A 17,147-nucleotide genomic window follows, 5' to 3' on the forward strand; every position below is an offset into this window, starting at 1 on the left:
TCTTCATGTCGTCTCTGGGACCATGCAGGAAGAAGCAGAGGTTACCTTGTGGTGTGTCCCCTCTCAAGCTGGGGGCAGCTTGCTCCCAGTAGCAGAGATTCTGGTCCCTACTGGTGTCCAGGTGGGACTTTGACTTTCTAGTTTGCTCCATCTGATCCGTCCACAGTCTTGGTCAGTCCTTCCACAGGTTGGTAGGGAGAGAAGAAGATGATCTTCATCTTGCAGAGTTAAGGAGTCCCCTGAAGCCCTGTTCTCATTTCACTGACATCACTGCCAGTAGCTGGCCTATGGCCATGGCACACTCCATGCAAACTTCCACTACGTGCATTGTGTACTCAACATCCGAGGGAAATTAAAAACCCTCCAAAACTTTTGTGACTGGCCTGAAGGAAGAAATGGGGATGGGAAGGAGGGGAAAACCTTTCTCTCCTGTTCCCCCCACAGACTGTGCACGGTTATTAATGGATTCCCGAAGGTAGTGCTGAGTAAGGGCAGGAGAGCAGCACTGAACACCCATCCCAAATGACCCTCATTGCTCTCGATGTTACCATCCCATAAACTGATACCCCACAGCAGAGCAGCAAAACCATCCTGCTGCCTCTCCTGCTCTGAAGAAGAGTGCTATGATGGGCACTAAAGGGAACAGGTTAGGTACCACACCCACACTGACAGACAAAGCAGCGCTGTGACCAGCTGCTCCACACCTAATACAGCAAATGCTCAGATAAATTTGTTTCCAACTCGCTTCGGGCAGATCTGTTCTTATCTCAGGCCTCGGAGTCTCACGCTGGGTGCCAGATAAGGCTGTTGTGGTTTAAGAATGGGATTCCCCAATTTGTGCTCCAGCTGAGACTGTCCCTGACCCCCTCCCCCTGCGGTGGGCTAGAGAGGAGAGAGGCACAAAAAGCAAGGATGGCTTCAGATAAGAGCAAGAAACAGCAGCGAGATAAGAAAACAAAGAGAGGTGAATGATTCCCATGCAAAATGCTCAGAAAACCTCTTCTCCCTGGAAGAGACTCTTTTCCCCTGCCCTCAGCAGTGATGGGATTGGTACAGAATAACCTCTGTGTCCTGGACGTGCCCCCTCCCAGCTACTGCAAAAAATAAATCCGTCCTGGCCAGAACCAGGACTGTGTCATAATCTAGCTGTCCATCTCTGCTCGGTAATCTTGGGAACTTAATTATCTGTGAGGCCATTCAGAAAAATGGGTCAAATTGACCGGTGATTTCCAAAGTGATTAGGGAAAAATCGATCTGAGGGAGGGGAAGGGTGTGCAGTTTCCCTAGGATGCCTGACTAACAGTATAACTGGTTTGTGATCCTGCAATCAATGTCAGTCTGAAGAGACGGCTTAATTGCTGCAGGATGGAGTGAGTGGATGGAATTCTGTGCTGGAGTCCATCCTGTGTGTGATCTTATGTCTTTACAAGAGCCATCACCTGGGGCTGCACTCAGCCATGCTCAGTACCACAGTTCTGGGCTACACAGGAGGGTGCAATAGTTTGATTCATTTTTTAGCTTCTGTTCTGCACCTCTGCCTTCCTGGACTTTGGTCCCTGGGTTTGGTTAATGGATTCTAGTCAGAGTCTCAGATTATTTTTGCTTTCTGAGATAATTTTTTCTTCTCGTCTTTTGGTGTTGTCTCTGGACAAGCAGAAGAGAATTTGTAATTATCTTTCTATTATAAGGTTCCACTTTATAAAGACTAGAGCATATGGAAATGACAGTGGTGCAAGAGAGGATACCCCTGATTAGAGGCCTTATGATTTTTGTGAACTAACTCCTGTTGATGAGTAGAAGTGCACACTATTTAAATAAAACGTTAATGCAGTCTTCACAATTTCAGTGGTAGTCACTTCCACTTTTTTCTAATTTTGTCTCTGAAGCTACAGAGCTTCAGTTCCTACCTGTTGATCTGTTTTTGCTAAATAGAAAATATTTGTGTTATCACCTTTATATTCTCAAAATCAGTACTTTAAAATTACATCAGCCCTTGCCTTAATAACATAAGCAAATTAATAAGCTTAAATAGTAAGCTAAATTAATTAGGCTATTAGATTGCAATTAGCCTGTCTTTGGCCATGCCCATTAGTCCTTTGAGCACTACTTGAGGCCTCTCTGGATTCTGTCATTTTTACCTGTCATTCCTGAACTACTACAGCATGTTGGTCCTTGTTGCAGCAGCATTCCCATCACTCCAGACACATAATGATGACACTTTCCCCTGATCCAATTGTCTTTTCATCCCTTCTGTTGGCATATTGAGAGCTCACATTTGTTCCTCTTCAAGCATTTTGCAGATTCATGGATTTCAAAGTCTGGCCAAGCTTGTCTCGTTTGCTTCCTTTCTTTCCAGGCTGTTTTCTAGTCAAAAAATCCAGCAGATACTGAATTGAATATTAATGATAACTATTTTTATTTTATGGGATTGGATCATAGTCAGGTTACTTCAGCCAGGCTTATTTTCCACTGAGCCCATGTTGCTTTGAGTTCGCTGATTCTCATATCAACCTTTTAGTATTTTTTCTGTTGTCAGCTCAGTCCAAATCTCTTGGTATTGTTTAGGTTTTAAATACTTGGCCAGAAGAATAACCTTCTTCCATTTTTGTACAGAGTCAGTGCTTCAAAATTTAATGAAAATCAACATTTAACTTGGAGATAACTTTGGGTAGTTTTGGGGGGGTTTTTTGACTAATCTGTCTGGACCGGCTAATTTTTAAAAAAGATAATTGTGGCATTAGCTTTAGGTAGGTAGTGGTGGTATAAGATACAAATCCAGGAGTGTTGTCAGAGGTGGGTGCTGCTCCTTGGCACATGCTACAAATGCAGGTGCTTTCTCTCTCACTGGAAAATTGAGGCTGAACTCAGTCTGTCCTGCCAGACCTTTTATTGAATTTGGAAACCCTGGAGTAAAAAGTGGGCTGGGGCATCATAGAGCAGAATTCCCCAAAGGAAAAGGGATTGCAAGGAGCATAGCTGCATGCAGTTGTGAGGTTTCTGACAGTGTCTTGGAGGGGAAGCTAAAAAGGGAGTAGGAAATGATGTGCTTGTAACAGGGAGTGGGGTTTGTGTTGGTTGCATGCCCCGGGAGCCCTGGAGGAATGTGGTGGTGGAGTATCCTGACTGCAGGAGTGTGCTGGTGGAGGTGAGGGGACAGTTGATAAAAACTTAAAGGGGGAGGGAAGGGTTTATTTGCAGCCTGAACACTTGGTGTACAAGAGGGAGCATAACTCATCCCCTCGATGCTGGGCTAGAGGAGGAAGTACTGTGGTGTGTCAGTGTTGCTAAAGAAGGGAGGGAAAAAGGAGCTTTAAAAGCAGAAGGAACGACACAGTGTGGAGATCCAGTCTGCTCTGAAAAGTGTCTTCAGGATTAGATTGGTGAACTTCTCACTGTCACATCACCTCTGAGCTGCACCCTCAGGTGAGGTTTGTAGGTTTGGTCACAGGCTTGCTCTATGAAATCTGTGAAACTCCAGGAACTAGAGGAAATGGGATTGCTGTTCTGCTTGGAAGAGAATAAGAAGGAAAACAGGAGAAGCACCTCCCACAGCTGCTGCAGTGTGATGGCTCCTGTAGTCCAAGGCAGCTGAACAAAGGTTTTAAGTGCTGGGGGCGGGGGGTTCAGCTTGGAAGTTTGTACATTCCTTGGCTTATGAGAGTAGAGTGAAATAGCCTATTTCCTATCCACACTCAGTAATAGATTCCAGTATCTTAGAGAGTTGCCATAGTGATAAAAAAGGGAACAGAATCTACTTGTCTTCCTGGGATAGCAGAATTATTAAATTAAATGCCTCTTTTCCATTAAAGGAGAGTGTCATTATCATATTTCTGAGAACTGTTTTAGAGCAGAAATAATGTGTTTAAGGTGGTGTCCTGCGTTAATCGTGTTCCTTCTTGAGGCACCCCTAGCCTTAACTTGCACTTGGGATACACCCCTTTATCTGCCCCACTGCAGCTGGTGGAACAGAGCAACACCTTTCTTGGGAAAGTCTGCTCTACCCCCTCAGAATTCATGCAGCTGTGACCACAAAGAGCTGGGCAAAAGAAGCAAGATTTTCCCAAAATTGCAGCACAGAAATAGAAGTAAAAGACATGAATTGCAGAGGATGAGGTGGGATGAAAGGAGCCACCATGGGATGGAGTGCAGGGAACTGAGCTGAAAATGGTGGCAGAAAGGAGATGAAATGATGGAGGGGAGCAAAGGCAGCATGTAGGGAACATCCATGAGCTTAGAGCAAAATGGGAGTGAACAACATAACCCAAATTGTCAGAGAGAAGCTTTCAGCTGTTGGTGTCATGGAGGTGCACTGGATGGAAGGTGGAGTAGCCCTGTGATGCCCATCCATGCCTGCTGCATGCAGGTGGAAAAAGAAACAACTCACACTGGATTGCTCTTTACTTTCCTTCCTTTTAGAAAAGTAAATTTAACAAACTTTAAGCCAAATACAAATCTTTGTGATGGCTCAGAGTTCCCCATGAAAATGACCATTCTTACCAGGTTGTAAACTCCAGTGTTCTTGCTGGTTTATCTTCTTTGGTGATTTTTAATTACCTGCTCATCTTCCCCTGAACTATCTATTTTGGGATCAGGGTTCTGTTTCAGAAATATAAAAACAAAGGTCTTCAGAGTATCTGCCTTCCCTTACCTGCTTGGAAAAATCCTGGAAGCAGAGGCAGGAGTTTGAGTGTTTGAGCCTTCTGAGTCCTTTGCTTGGAGCTGCCAGTTTCCATTTGCAGAATAAACAAACAGGATAAACTCTTTACAATGTGTAGGCTCAATCTTCTGCATCTATCAGTTGTTTTTTTGAAATTTCAGTCAGCCATGGTTTAAAGTTCCACAGAAGTCCCTGGGCTCAGCATTCAGATAATTAACCAGGAACTGCAGTTTGTGCCTGTGTCTTTCAGTGTGTGATACTCAGGGATCTGCCTGATTCTTCCTTTCCTCCCCCCTCCTGTTTGCTGCCTTCCCACCAGGGAGGAGCTGACAGTGCTTTGCTTTGCTGGAGTCCCTACCTGGCTGTGTTTGGAATCAATTCCCAGCTGCTCCTCAGGGTACCAGCAACAGCTCTGGATCCCAGTGCTGTTTGTCAGCAGGTTGTTCTGCCACTGGAGCTCCTCACTGATCCCAGACTTGGTTGGAAGCTGTTAAAAATGGATAAGAGTTTGTTCAAGCAGGTCTCACATTGTGTTGTGCATTCTTAGTCTCTGGAAATCACAGTCCTGTTAATTTGAATTCTTCCCAGGAAAAACTGAGTTTAAACCCCCTGAAACCATGAATATCAGTTTTAATAAACTCATCTTGTGGATGATCCCTCCTCATTTTTGTCTCCATATTTACTTCAGAGATTGCAACACAAGAAAGGTTTTTCCACTTATTCAGACCATATTTTTTTAAAGATGAAATTCAAACTAAAAATGAGTCTTTAGCACTTTGTTTCATTGTCAGTAATTTACAGAAGCGGAGTGTAGGTTAAAAGGCAAGTCTGATGTTTTACAATGTTATCAAATGTTGCTAGTTTTTGAAAGTTACAAACTGGTGTTATGTTTTAGCTTTGGGTTCCTTTCCCTTATGAAAGCACAGGCTTTGGACACTGAAATACAATGTGGCAAAGAGCAGGTTAACTAAAATACAAAGTTTCAAATGGAAGCTACTCTGCTTCTAGCTGGATTTCAAAGAACAGCAAAGCATTTCTTACAAGTTCAATCAAGTATTTATTACTTAATGACCACCTAGAGTAGGAAAAATTATCCTCATCCTATTAAGCACTCAGCTTGGAAGATTTAAAAGGTTGCTTTTTTGTTGTACAGAGTTGTGATCTGTCTAATAACAAGATCTACTGAGAAGGAAATGTTAAAATAAAATGAAGCAACCATGGTGGTGGTACTTGTTAGGATTGCAGATCCTCAGTGCTTTAGGGATCTTTGAGTCATTTAGAGTTTTAACAAACTTTAAAACTGTCTTCCGAGACCAAAATATTTCTATTTTTTTCCTAAAAATCTATTTTTAAACATTCTTCCTTTAATTAAAAAGTGTTAATATTTCTGATAACGAGCTGAGAACAACTCACCATATCTTTTTGGAGCAAGAACTTAAATTTGAGGTGAATTTGCTCATCATTCTCACTTCCCAAAGAAAATCTCTCTTCTGCTCTTTGAAAATGCAGCTGTGTAAGATTCTGCCAGGTGCTTTAAACCCCAGGCTTCCAAGCTCAGCACATCCACTGGGCATTCATTGCCTGCAATGAGCCTTTTCCATCTCCTCCCTGGTGTCTGAGGCTGCTCCATCCAGGAGCTGCCAGGCCTAGGGAGGGCTCTGCCTGCCATGGAGCCATGGGCAGAGGTTTGAGCAGCATTTCTCTCTCCCACTTTGGGCTCCCCATGGCTCTCCAAGTGCTAGGATGACTGTGAACATCTGCAGGAAGTGTAGTGGTGGCTGCCAGAGAAGTCTGTGTATTCCTCCATTCAAAAAACTCCTCCAAACTTTTAAGCAAGCTCAAAGACTGGAAGAGCAAAGTCCTTCCAACAACGAAGTTTGTAGTTAGGAATTAGGCATGAGGGGACTGACTAACAGCCCCAGAGTTAATGTTCCTATTTCTGGCTTCTGAAAGGTTTCAGTAGTTCTCCTAAGCTTTCTCAGAATCTCACTTTTAGTTTCAGAAATTTTCTTCACTGTTGATCTGATAGACCCCTACAGCATTAATGAACAGCTGTCATTATCAGATGACACTTTCTCATACCTTGTCTGAAATAGTGGGTTGAGTGGGTAATTTTATTAAATGCTTTGCTATTAATTCTTCAGAGAAAACTGCCAAAATCTGTGGTGTAATAAATAATAATTAAAATAATTTCTCTGAATATGCAGGCTGCAAAACAAACACAGAAATGCAGAAAATTAAATTCTTGATATTTGTGCAATGTGATAGCAGCTAACACCACTTCTCTTTAAAGGCACTCTTGGGACTAAACTTTAGATGCTAATTTTTGGTCTTACTTGCTATTTGAATTATTCAGCTTTACTCTGGGACACAGCACAGATTTGATAACCTCATATATTGCAAAGTAACAGCTTTTGGGGTTTTTTTAATGTGTAAAGATAGAACGTCTTGTACAGTGAAGAAAGGCCCAAATCTGGCTCAGTCACTGGGCAGGATGCAGGGAAAGGGAGCTTTTCCTAACATAAAGCTCTTGGAGAGTGGCAGGGCCAGCTGTCTGAAACCAGAGGGGACAAAGTACAGGGACAGAGAGGACAAGGCCCAGTCAAATTGTGTTTATTGGACTCTGCCCTGGTGTAATTTGCTGCTTGTAACAGTCAGCTTCCTCAACAGCTCGTTCAGCCCAATTCCTGTAAGCATAAAAAGCAGCCCCTGACCAATCCCTCATTGCAGTGATAAGCTGATGTGAGCAGTCCTCCTTGCAGCTTTGGGCACAGTCCCTGAGTCCCTACTGGCCAGGGAAAGAAGAGACCAGGACCATAGAACACCATTGTGTCCATTTTCATACTGAGGAAGGAAAGGCTGGAGAGGTAAAGGGAGGAGGAAAATAGGATTTTCTATTTCAAATCAAGACTTTTCTCAGGGATTTGGTTCATATTTAGGGCCAGGTCATAGAGTCACCTAGAAATCCTCCCAGTGTGAGGCAGGAGGGTGAACAAATGTGATCTCTTGAGTAGGTCCTGTGGGAGGGACTGAGGGGGCTCAGCCTGGGGAGGAGAAGGCTCAGGTGGGACCTTCTGGCTCTCCACAACTCCCTGAGAGGAGGGGGCAGCTGGTGGGGGTCAGACTCTGCTCCCACAGAACAAGGGACAGGATGAGAGGGAACAGCCTCAAGCTGTGCTAGGGGAGGTCCAGGTTGGACATCAGCAGGAATTTCTTCCCAGAAAGGGTGGTCAGACCTTGTAAGGGGCTGCCCAGGGAGATGGTGGAATCCCCGTCCCTGGAGGAGTCCAAGGAAAGCCTGGACATGGCACCCAGGGCTCTGGGCTGGGTGACAAGGTGTGATGGGTCCAGGTTGGACTCAGTGGTCTTGGAGGTTTTTTCCAACCTCAGTGATTCTGTGGTTCCAGTGGAGCAGATTTCACTCTGGGGGAGACTCCTGCAGGCCAAGTGGCTCTTTGGGTGTACAATGTTCTCTCCAGTCACTCAGGGGGAGTTGTATTTCTGTTTTCTAGTCTGGGGGAGTTCTTGGGGTGTCATTTATCAAGGCTGTCAGTCTTAGACATCTTTTTGCTCAGACACTTCTCCTCGAGTACCAAAACATGAGTTGATAACCATTTGCTCGATGCTTCTGTATATTCCCCTCCCTTCCCATCTGTCTGTGTGCAAAGTCATGCTTTGTGCTCAGAATGCACAAAGTATCACAGGATTTGAAGTTTGTTTGCTCTTCCAAAGTTCCTGTAGTGTTGGGAAAAGTAATTTCTATTCATGTGGATTGAGAAGGATGAGCTTGTGTTTTCCTTTGATTTTGTTAGTTGACTTGCAAGACTTCAGCCCCACGCAGCAGTATATATTTGTAAAACATCTTTTTAGGATATATTTGAACTTGATTGAAGTTGTGAAGTTCTGAGTTTAATACTGAGAATTTAATATTGAGAACCTTACATTGGAATTTGGTCTCTGCGAATGCAAAAATGGATATTTGACATATGTTTGCATTTTTTCAATCTCCCTTTGGAATCAAGAAAATTCTAATCACTTCATTCATTCATTCTTTTCCAGCTGGGAATGACAGGTAACACTACTCCCTTTGGCCAACCTTTCAGTCAGACTGGAGGGCAGCAGATGGGAGCTGCAGGAGTGAATCCTCAGTTGCCGAGCAAGCCGGGCATGGCCAACAGTCTGTCCCCCTTCCCTGCCGACATCAAGAGTACTCCAGTCACCAGTGTGCCAAACATGGTGAGTTGGACCTGCTGCTTCCTGCATCCTTTACCTCTTCCTGGTGCTTTCCCAGTTCTTGGGTGATCCACCTTCTGCAACACTATCAAAATACTTCTCCATGGTCATTTAAGCATCAGAGTTGTCCCATGGTTTCTCATTTCCACTCTGCTGTGTGTATATAAAGTCCATTTTTATGCAGTGGTTAAACTCTCTCAAGGATCACAGTTATAAAAACTGCATTGAATCCTTTCATTTTGGCTGGTATATTTTGTTTTAAACCAGATTAAAATGTCATCTTCAGGTTCTGTGTGTCAATTAGAATGTGTTGGGTCAATTAGAAAGTGTTGGGTACATCACCACCTTCCTGAAACTAAAGAGTACCTCATATCCTTTGGAACTGATGTGCTAAACACCCCAGATGCTTCTCACTTTATACTGTGCATGACTGGCATGTCACAAACTTGCAAGAACAGTTCTTATTAGGACATCTTACAAGTCTATAGTATGATGTTTACCAGAGTTCTCTTTATAAAGTTAAATTAAATATTCCCATTTGTCTCAGGATGTTGCGTATTAATCAAACTGCTTGTGTTGTTTCTATGGAAACTCCAGCTTGTTGCATTTTATATTCTTATACATGATAGCAGTTACTATAGAAACTTGTAAGACCTGCAAATTGCTTATTTTTTAATTTAAATCCAAAAAAGCTATTTTTTGGCACAAGCAATGCTTGCTCTTCCATCACTGTTTGCTACCTGCCTGTCACTAATAAGCTCTGTATGAGAGGCAAGAGGATGCAATAAACTTCCTCTTTTCTCCTGATTTTAGAGAATCACTTCCTAATTTCCCTTTAGTTATGCTGTGAAATCTTTCTCTAATATCATCATTTACTGTTTGTGATTATGGAAAGGAGCTTGTGACTGAATTAACACCATGTTCAGAACACCACTTGCACTCACAAAGAATATTTGTAAAAGACAATTTGCTGCACGACTACTCTTATTGTGTTAAATGTTTGTACATCTGTACATCAGGTGTAAAGCAAGTGGGTTATTGTCCTGATGCTGCAGAAAACCTGCAGGTCTCCCCAAAATGCTGTGTTCATCTCAGGGACTGGGTGATCTTGAAGCCTAATTTTGTGCTCATTTAAAAGTCAGGTTTGGGAAAGTCTTAATATACTCACTTACTAGTATAGGATGTAGTGGTCAATATTCAGGTGGAATAAAAAAGGCATTTGCCATCAAGGCTTTTCAGGTGATGGGAGAGAAATAAAATCAAAAACTATTTTCTTTCTCCCATCTTGTTGAAAAGAAAAAGGAAAGTAAAGGAAACTTTCCCAGTAGTATCAATTGCAGTTTCAAAATGTCAAAAATACCAACTGAGAGAACAATCAGAATCATTTGTCTTTGTTTCTGAGGTGTCAAAAGCTTTGCATGTCCAATATATCTTCTTTTCTCTCACACACCGCAGAGAATAATGGGCATTTCAGCCAACAGACATGGGCACTGTGGAGCCCAAAGGTCTCAGCTCACGTGGGTGTTAGAAGCATGGTGGTCCTGACAGGGATGTAACTTCAAAAACTGAATTTCTATCTAAACATTTTTATTGCAAAGCCAAGAACTTAAAAAGAAATGTCACACTTGTTAGAATTTAACCTTTATTTGGCAACAGTGGGTAAGGCAGTGTAATTATTTGGTAATAGCACATCCATGGCCATATGTTATTCCTTCCACAGGGACTTTGCTTTATTCAGTGAACAATATGAACAGAGCCCCTGGAAAGAGCACACAGTCAACATTTAGTTCTATTTTTGCAGCTCGGTGTGTAGCTGTGGGCATTGCTGGCTGAATGTTGTAATATATCTCAATTGGTCATTCCAAATGCTCTTTCCTGTGGCAGTCAGCACTGGAGCAGGTTTATGCTTTGGATTAGTTCATTTTCACAGCACCTCTCTGAGATAAAGATGTGTTGCCCCAGTTTTAAGCACAGAGGCCCAAGGAGAGTAAGACTGGCAGAATCTGCTGACTCAGAACTTGAGGTTTGTAGGCTCTGGCTTGCTAAACCTTGTTTGATATGTTAAGGCATTACCTAGGGTAAAATAACATCCACAGCAGTTCCATGAGTTACAGAAACACACATCTAAGTGACATCTGTCACTCACATTGGGCAACCAAGATGTGACCCCAGTGGCTCTTGTGAAAAGAACTGGTGACAGAGGCAGGTCCCCAGAGCAGAGCTGCAATGCTGCTGTGTGTTCTTGCTGCAGTCCCTTTGCCATTCCTGTGTCCTGGGATGCTTTACTCCCTGGAGATGATGGTTTATTTAATGTGCTTGGCCTGGAGACATGGCCTGTCCTGCTCCCTGAGGGAGGCAGCAGAGATGTGGAAAAAGCTGTTGTGTTCTGTTAACATCCATCAGAAATGAACCTGTGCAGGGTCACTTCAGGCTCCATGTGCTCCAGCAAGTGAAAGACAACTGCATGTTTAAAAAAACCAAAAAAACCCCATACAGGGTCCTTTGTGGGATAAGTGCAACCACATATCTTGCTAAAGCAGCCTTCTGTGCTATCCTTATCTTAAAGGGCCCCCAAAGTACTGTTCCATGTGAGAGACAAACCCACGTGAATGAGAACACTTGGTGGTGTGTGGCCTGTGTGAGGCAGGAAACCAGATTGCAGCATGGCACTGAGCACTGTGGTTACCACAGGGGGTATTTAAACAAGAGAAGAGGAAGCAGAAAAGTGCAGCCATTGTCTGAGGACTCCTGAGTCCCGAAAACCAAAATATTTTTAAATACTCCTTTCATTCTTTAGCCTTACACCTTATATGTGCGCTGCAAAAGTAAAAGATGATTAAATTTCCTAACCCACGTTATTCTGTGTGACAGCCCTGTCCCCAACGGTAACCAGGACTTTTCCCACTGCCAGGCATAACCCTGGCAGCCAGGACAAACATGCTGCAGCTGTGGATTTGGATTTTTGATCCAAATTCAGGCTACCACTCTGCTGAGAGCAGCAGTCTCCTGCCCCCCCAGTAAAGTGGGTCTCTGAAGGGTTAGCTCACTGCAGCCATGCTCCAGGCACGACCTGACACTACACCCTGAGAAGCACGTTTGGATTAATCTCTTTAATTAGAAAAGAAGAACAAACCTTATGCTATTAAAATGATTAAGAGGTCAGCATTAAGGTATTAATTTTCAGTGCCAGCAGGATGGATTGATTTTGTTTGTTTTGTTTATAATGGTGATGGGCAGAATGAGCAGCTTGAAAACTGGAGTGAAAGGCTTGTTTCCAAAAGAAAAGCCTTGCTTCTGATGTTGGAAGTTTTGGTGACACATTGCTGAGCCTCAGTGCTGCTGGAATGGCTCTGCTGCAGGACTGGCAGTGCTGTGCTGCTGAGATCATGCACCATCCCTGGGCTGTGGATGCCAGCCACGCTCTGCTCTCGGGCTCTCAGCGTGCTGTGCAGCCAGTCTGGGAGCCAGCAGCCACTTTGGTAGGCAGCAGCCTCTGGTTTGGAGTGTGCAGCCTCTGGGAGGAGCTGCTGGGGGAGCCCTTTGAGGCTTTTCCATCAAGGCTGCTGAAGCTTTGCTCTCCCTGCAGTGCTGCCTGTTCCAAGGGTGGTGGTGGATGGTTCCTTCGTGGGCATACCAGTAAATCTGGTATTTCTGCATGGCTTAGGAGCACAATGGGGGAAGTTTGGCTTCCAGACACCAGCATGGTTTCACAGTTATCCCTATGACCAGCAGATGGAGTTGAGAGAATATTGCTTTTTGGGAGTGAAGGAAATAATTTTTCTTCAATTCTTGACTTAGAATTGGAGCAGCATATCTTCTCCTGTGTTTTTTCCCCCTCATCTCTTGCTAAACTGCATCAGGAGCTCTCTGTTGCGTTCTTCTTTGTTTCTTTTTATGTCCTATGGACTTCTGCAATAACAGATTTTGATCAGAAGACAGAAGAAGTGACTGGGGGGTGAGGATGTCTCAGGTGTGCCTTGCTGCAGACCTCTGAGGGAGAGGAAGAAAGCTTTTAAACTGGGAGGCCAGGTTTAATTAGAGCAGGTAGAACTGTAGCTACTTAAAATAGACAACTGGTATTTTATTCTAGAGACCAGAAAGAAAAGGCTTTATGAAGAATCACTTAACTCTAGTGCCCTTCCAGGGAGGAAGGCCTGTGTTCTGACCCTTTCTGGGATTTTTCCTCTCTTGCAGCACAGCCACTCTCCTCTGTCCCTGTGGACAGGTCTGTGGCTCTTGCACTGGCAGCATGCTGAGTGTCTGCTCATTGCTCTCTTCAGCACTCTCCCAGTCTCTGCTGGGTTTGCTGTCAGCTGTGCTTACCTTCCCTGTGCCTGCCCTGACCTCCACTCTGAAATTCAGTTTCTTGTTCACAGGCAAGCTCACTCTTTCCCTTCCTCAAGAAAATCTCACTTGATTTACAGCAGTGGACAGCTGGGAAGAGGCTCTACTTAGGTCTAAAGGAGAAGATCTTAATAATCTGGAAACAAATCCAGCAGATAGTGTTCAGTGCCAGGGAAAGTCGTTGTTTTGTTGGGAGCAGAGCATCTCTCTCTTGCCTTAGTGCAGGAGTTCATCCTGGGCATGTGGATTGCTTTGAATGGTGGAATATTTTAGCTTTTGCATCATCTGTAAATACAGTGCCAGGCTGGCAAAAGCTGACAAAGAGGAATTAATCTTTTCCCAATGCTCTGGCCCGTGTTCCACTCTCCCCTCCCCCATATGCAAATAGGAGCAGTGCAGAGTATCCATTGCTGTGTCCCACCCTATTCCAGCAGCCGAGGTGCTCCATAGCCAGCACTCCAACAGCATGGCTTTCCTTCCCTTACAAACTTCTCATCTGTGCTTTATCCTTTCTTCTATTCAGGATTTGCTGTCTGGGATTTTTAATGTTCCTCATTCCTCAGGCTCTTTTGTCCCCCATTAAAACACTGAGGTTTATGTAGGGTATATAACCCCTCAATATTTTGCTCAGGCAATTTCCTATATGTGAGAGCTGGAATCTGTCTACACCTTCCTGTGTTTTGTCCCTTTTTTCTACTTTGAAACACTTCTTCAGTGTATGTTTCTTGGCATTTGCTGGTCCTGCAAATCTGAAAGATGAGATAAAATTCCACAAGTGTATCCTTAAGAAAGATGTTTATCCAGCCTTGATGCCTAGACTCAATGGCATAGAATTGAGACCTTTGCTGGTTTTAAAACAAAATTCCAAGTGCACTGACCAACTATTCAGCTTCTTTCTGTGGCCTGGCCATAGGAGCCTTCTCACCTTTGAGGTTGGTCATGGGCTTGCAGGTTCATTTGCCACCATCAGAGGTGGAAGTTAAAAATTGAAAATATTCCTGGTTACCCTTGCCATGAAAACTCTGCCTTTATCCATGTCAGTGCCAAAGCTTTGAGATAAATCCTGAGCTCTAAACACATTCTTCATGTCAAGACCACAACCTCAAGCTGCTCCAGGGGAGGTTCAGGTTGGACATCAGGAAGGTTTTCTTCCCAGAGAGGTTTGTCAGGCCCTGGAATTGGCTGCCCAGGGTGGTGTTGGAGTCCCCATCCCTGGAGGTGTTCAAGGAAGGCCTGGAGGTGGCACTCAGTGCTCTGGGCTGGTGACAAGGTGGAGATTGGGCACAGGTTGGCCTTGATGATCTCAGAGGGCTCTTCCAATCTAAACGGTTCTGGGATTCTGTTGGCTTTGTGTTCAGGATATCTTCCTACCTCTCCTCATTTCCTAGAGCACTGCCAGTGCTCGGGTTGGTGTTACAGGCTGGCATCACTTATCTCCCTCCAGACAGCAGGATGGCCCTCTGAGACTGTCCACTTCAGGAAGCCTCTTTTCCTCTCCTGTGGAGCCTTCTGCCCACCATTCAGACTCAGATTCCGATTCCTCCTGCTCCTTGGGTGAGGAGATGCAGCACTGCAGGGTTTGGGGGCACAAATGCAAATGTTAGTGCATGCAGTGCTCATCTCAGCCCATTTGTGCATGTGTGAGCCTCCAGCCTCTGGGGCCAAAGCTGACCCTGGGGTTCCTGGTGTCGCCAGGATCCCTCCTGTTTGGACAGGACCAGGCTGCCATTCCATGCTGAGAGTGACTGCTGGAACCAGGGAAGCCATCATCCCTGGGAGCTGCAAGAAGTGTAACCAGGCTCTGTGTCATTGCCCAGCAAAGCTCTGCTCATCAGGTGGCTGCACTGAGGAATGCCTCTGGCCTTGGTGCCTCCCAGTAGCTGCTGCTTGGGCTCTCACTCAGTTTTGGGACAGAATGATGCTCCCTGGGTTCTGCAGAGCTGGTTCAGCACTTCCTAGAGCATTCCTGCAAATCCTGTGGGCAGGAAAGACTTTTTTGAATCTTACTGGAAAAGTATTGGGATACTCATTATTGGAGTTGGTCACACTATGAATGCTTAATTCAGATAGAAATATTGCTAATTGAAAGTTCTATTTTTATATATATTACATATATTATTTATATTCTATAATATAAATCTAGTTTTCTATATTGCTAATTGAAACATTTACAGTTCATGTGTGCATCCACTTTGTGTCTGCTATTCCTTCTCTGGAAGGGACCTTCAGGATCACACTTTAAGCCTGTGGTTGGAAGGGAACTGAAGAAGTTTGTGGGTGTTTCACCTTAATGTACCTGTGTGGGGGATTTGTGGCAGTGGATTCTCAATAACCTCACTAAGATTTTCTGTTGATTACAAACCTCTCTTAGAGACCTAAAAGGCATTTTTTAAACACAGGGTTTGTCCCCATACAGTGAAAGTCACATTCTTCTATCAGGGAGAATGGAAAAAACATGGAAATAAACAGAAATTACAGAAGAAAGGTATTTTAAAACCATAATGCTCTGTAGAGTGGAGCTGAGGCAGAGTTCTGTATTGCATTGTTTACCTGCTGTAAGATTGCCACTGCTGCTGAGATTGCTGCCTACTTTTCTAAGAAAAGGTACATAGTGTTCCATCTCAGCAGTGTTGAGTGGTTTTGAATATAAATACATAAAAACACAGAGAATTGCTGGTCACTTCAGTAAAGTAAAACCACCAGGGAACTTTGAGTCCATCCAAGTCCACAAGAACGAGATACTTGTGCATCCAGACATGCAGGAAGCTTTTGCCTTTCAGGATAGGGACAGGGCAGAACCGTCTTCCTCTGTGAATGAGTTCCCATAATTTTAAAGGGTATTAATAGCTGCCTTACCTTATAGAAGGATGTATAACTCAATTTCTAGAAAACTAATTATTGACATTCCCATCTCTGTCAGAGGCTTTAGCAGATTTCCAACCCCTGATCCATTTGCTCTGTTGATGGTGGAGCAAGTGGCAAGAAAAACAAAAATATCTTTTTTGCCTTGTTTATCTGACTGTTGAATTACTGATTTTAATTGTGGGCCCAGAAGTGCCTGAACTTCCTACTTCAGCAAGAGCATTGTCAGTCAGTCAGGTGAAGCAGCCTGAAGAATCTTTATATTCTGAGGGGTTTTTGTGCCTACCAGCAACACACCGATCTGCACTGAGACTGCTTTGTTCTTCAAACCACTGATACTCTGCAATTCTGCTCTTTTTGTTACTCAGTCTTCAAGTATCCCTCCTGGGTCAGGACATCTGTGCTGATACAGCTGCAGTTGTGTCTGTTAACTGGAGGGTAGTAACAAAAGGAGGACTTGGCTTGGGAAACAGTTCTTTGACTGGGATGAAAGCATCGCTTCCAACAAGATTTTCTTTGGCATGATCCCTGTTTTTTTCTGCAGATTAGCTGAACTAATTGTTTCCTATTTGTGACCCAAGAATTGTTTCAGCAAAACCTCTGTGCTCTATGGATTTGCCCACAGGAGAAATGGAAGACTGAATTTCAGCTGCATGCAGTGGGAGCAGATGTTCATGGGTTTCTTTCATTCACCCCCTTATTCCTTTTCTTGTTCTTTCTCTTGAAAATTCAAGACAGATTCAGCAATTCCTCTTTGTCTAAGACTTATTATAATCATTATCAAGTGGCAGAGTCTCCACTTCTTCCATCAAAAACCAGACATGGTGGTTTCTACTTGACCTTGTGTGCTTCAATCCCCAGAAGAAAAGCAAGCTCCAAAACCTGATGTGCAGGGACAAAGCTTGCTGCTGGAGAAGGAAGAACTTGTGCAGGGACCTTTTTGTTAATCTAAGAAAATTAGGATTTTGTAGGCTGTGGAATTTCCTGGGGAATGCTTCTCAAGGGTCAGAAGTAGAATGGGCTAGAAATGGTGTATGCTGACACTCAAACC

The 17,147-nt window shown here is 43.9% G+C and overlaps 1 protein-coding gene across 5 annotated transcripts in view; it reads left to right on the top strand.

The window, feature by feature from the left end:
* CREBBP (CREB binding protein) overlaps positions 1-17,147 on the top strand; it is a 96,605-nt gene that overhangs the window by 29,741 nt on the left and 49,717 nt on the right. For all 5 annotated transcript variants that reach the window (XM_018916134.3, XM_030229487.2, XM_009091982.4 and 2 more), the window contains one exon: positions 8,717-8,893. In XM_018916134.3, coding sequence (XP_018771679.1) covers positions 8,717-8,893 — 177 coding nt within the window. The remainder of the gene's footprint in view (positions 1-8,716; positions 8,894-17,147) is intronic.

This window comes from Serinus canaria, chromosome 14 (assembly GCF_022539315.1).
Source record: "Serinus canaria isolate serCan28SL12 chromosome 14, serCan2020, whole genome shotgun sequence".
In the NCBI taxonomy this organism is placed as follows: Eukaryota; Metazoa; Chordata; class Aves; order Passeriformes; family Fringillidae; genus Serinus; species Serinus canaria.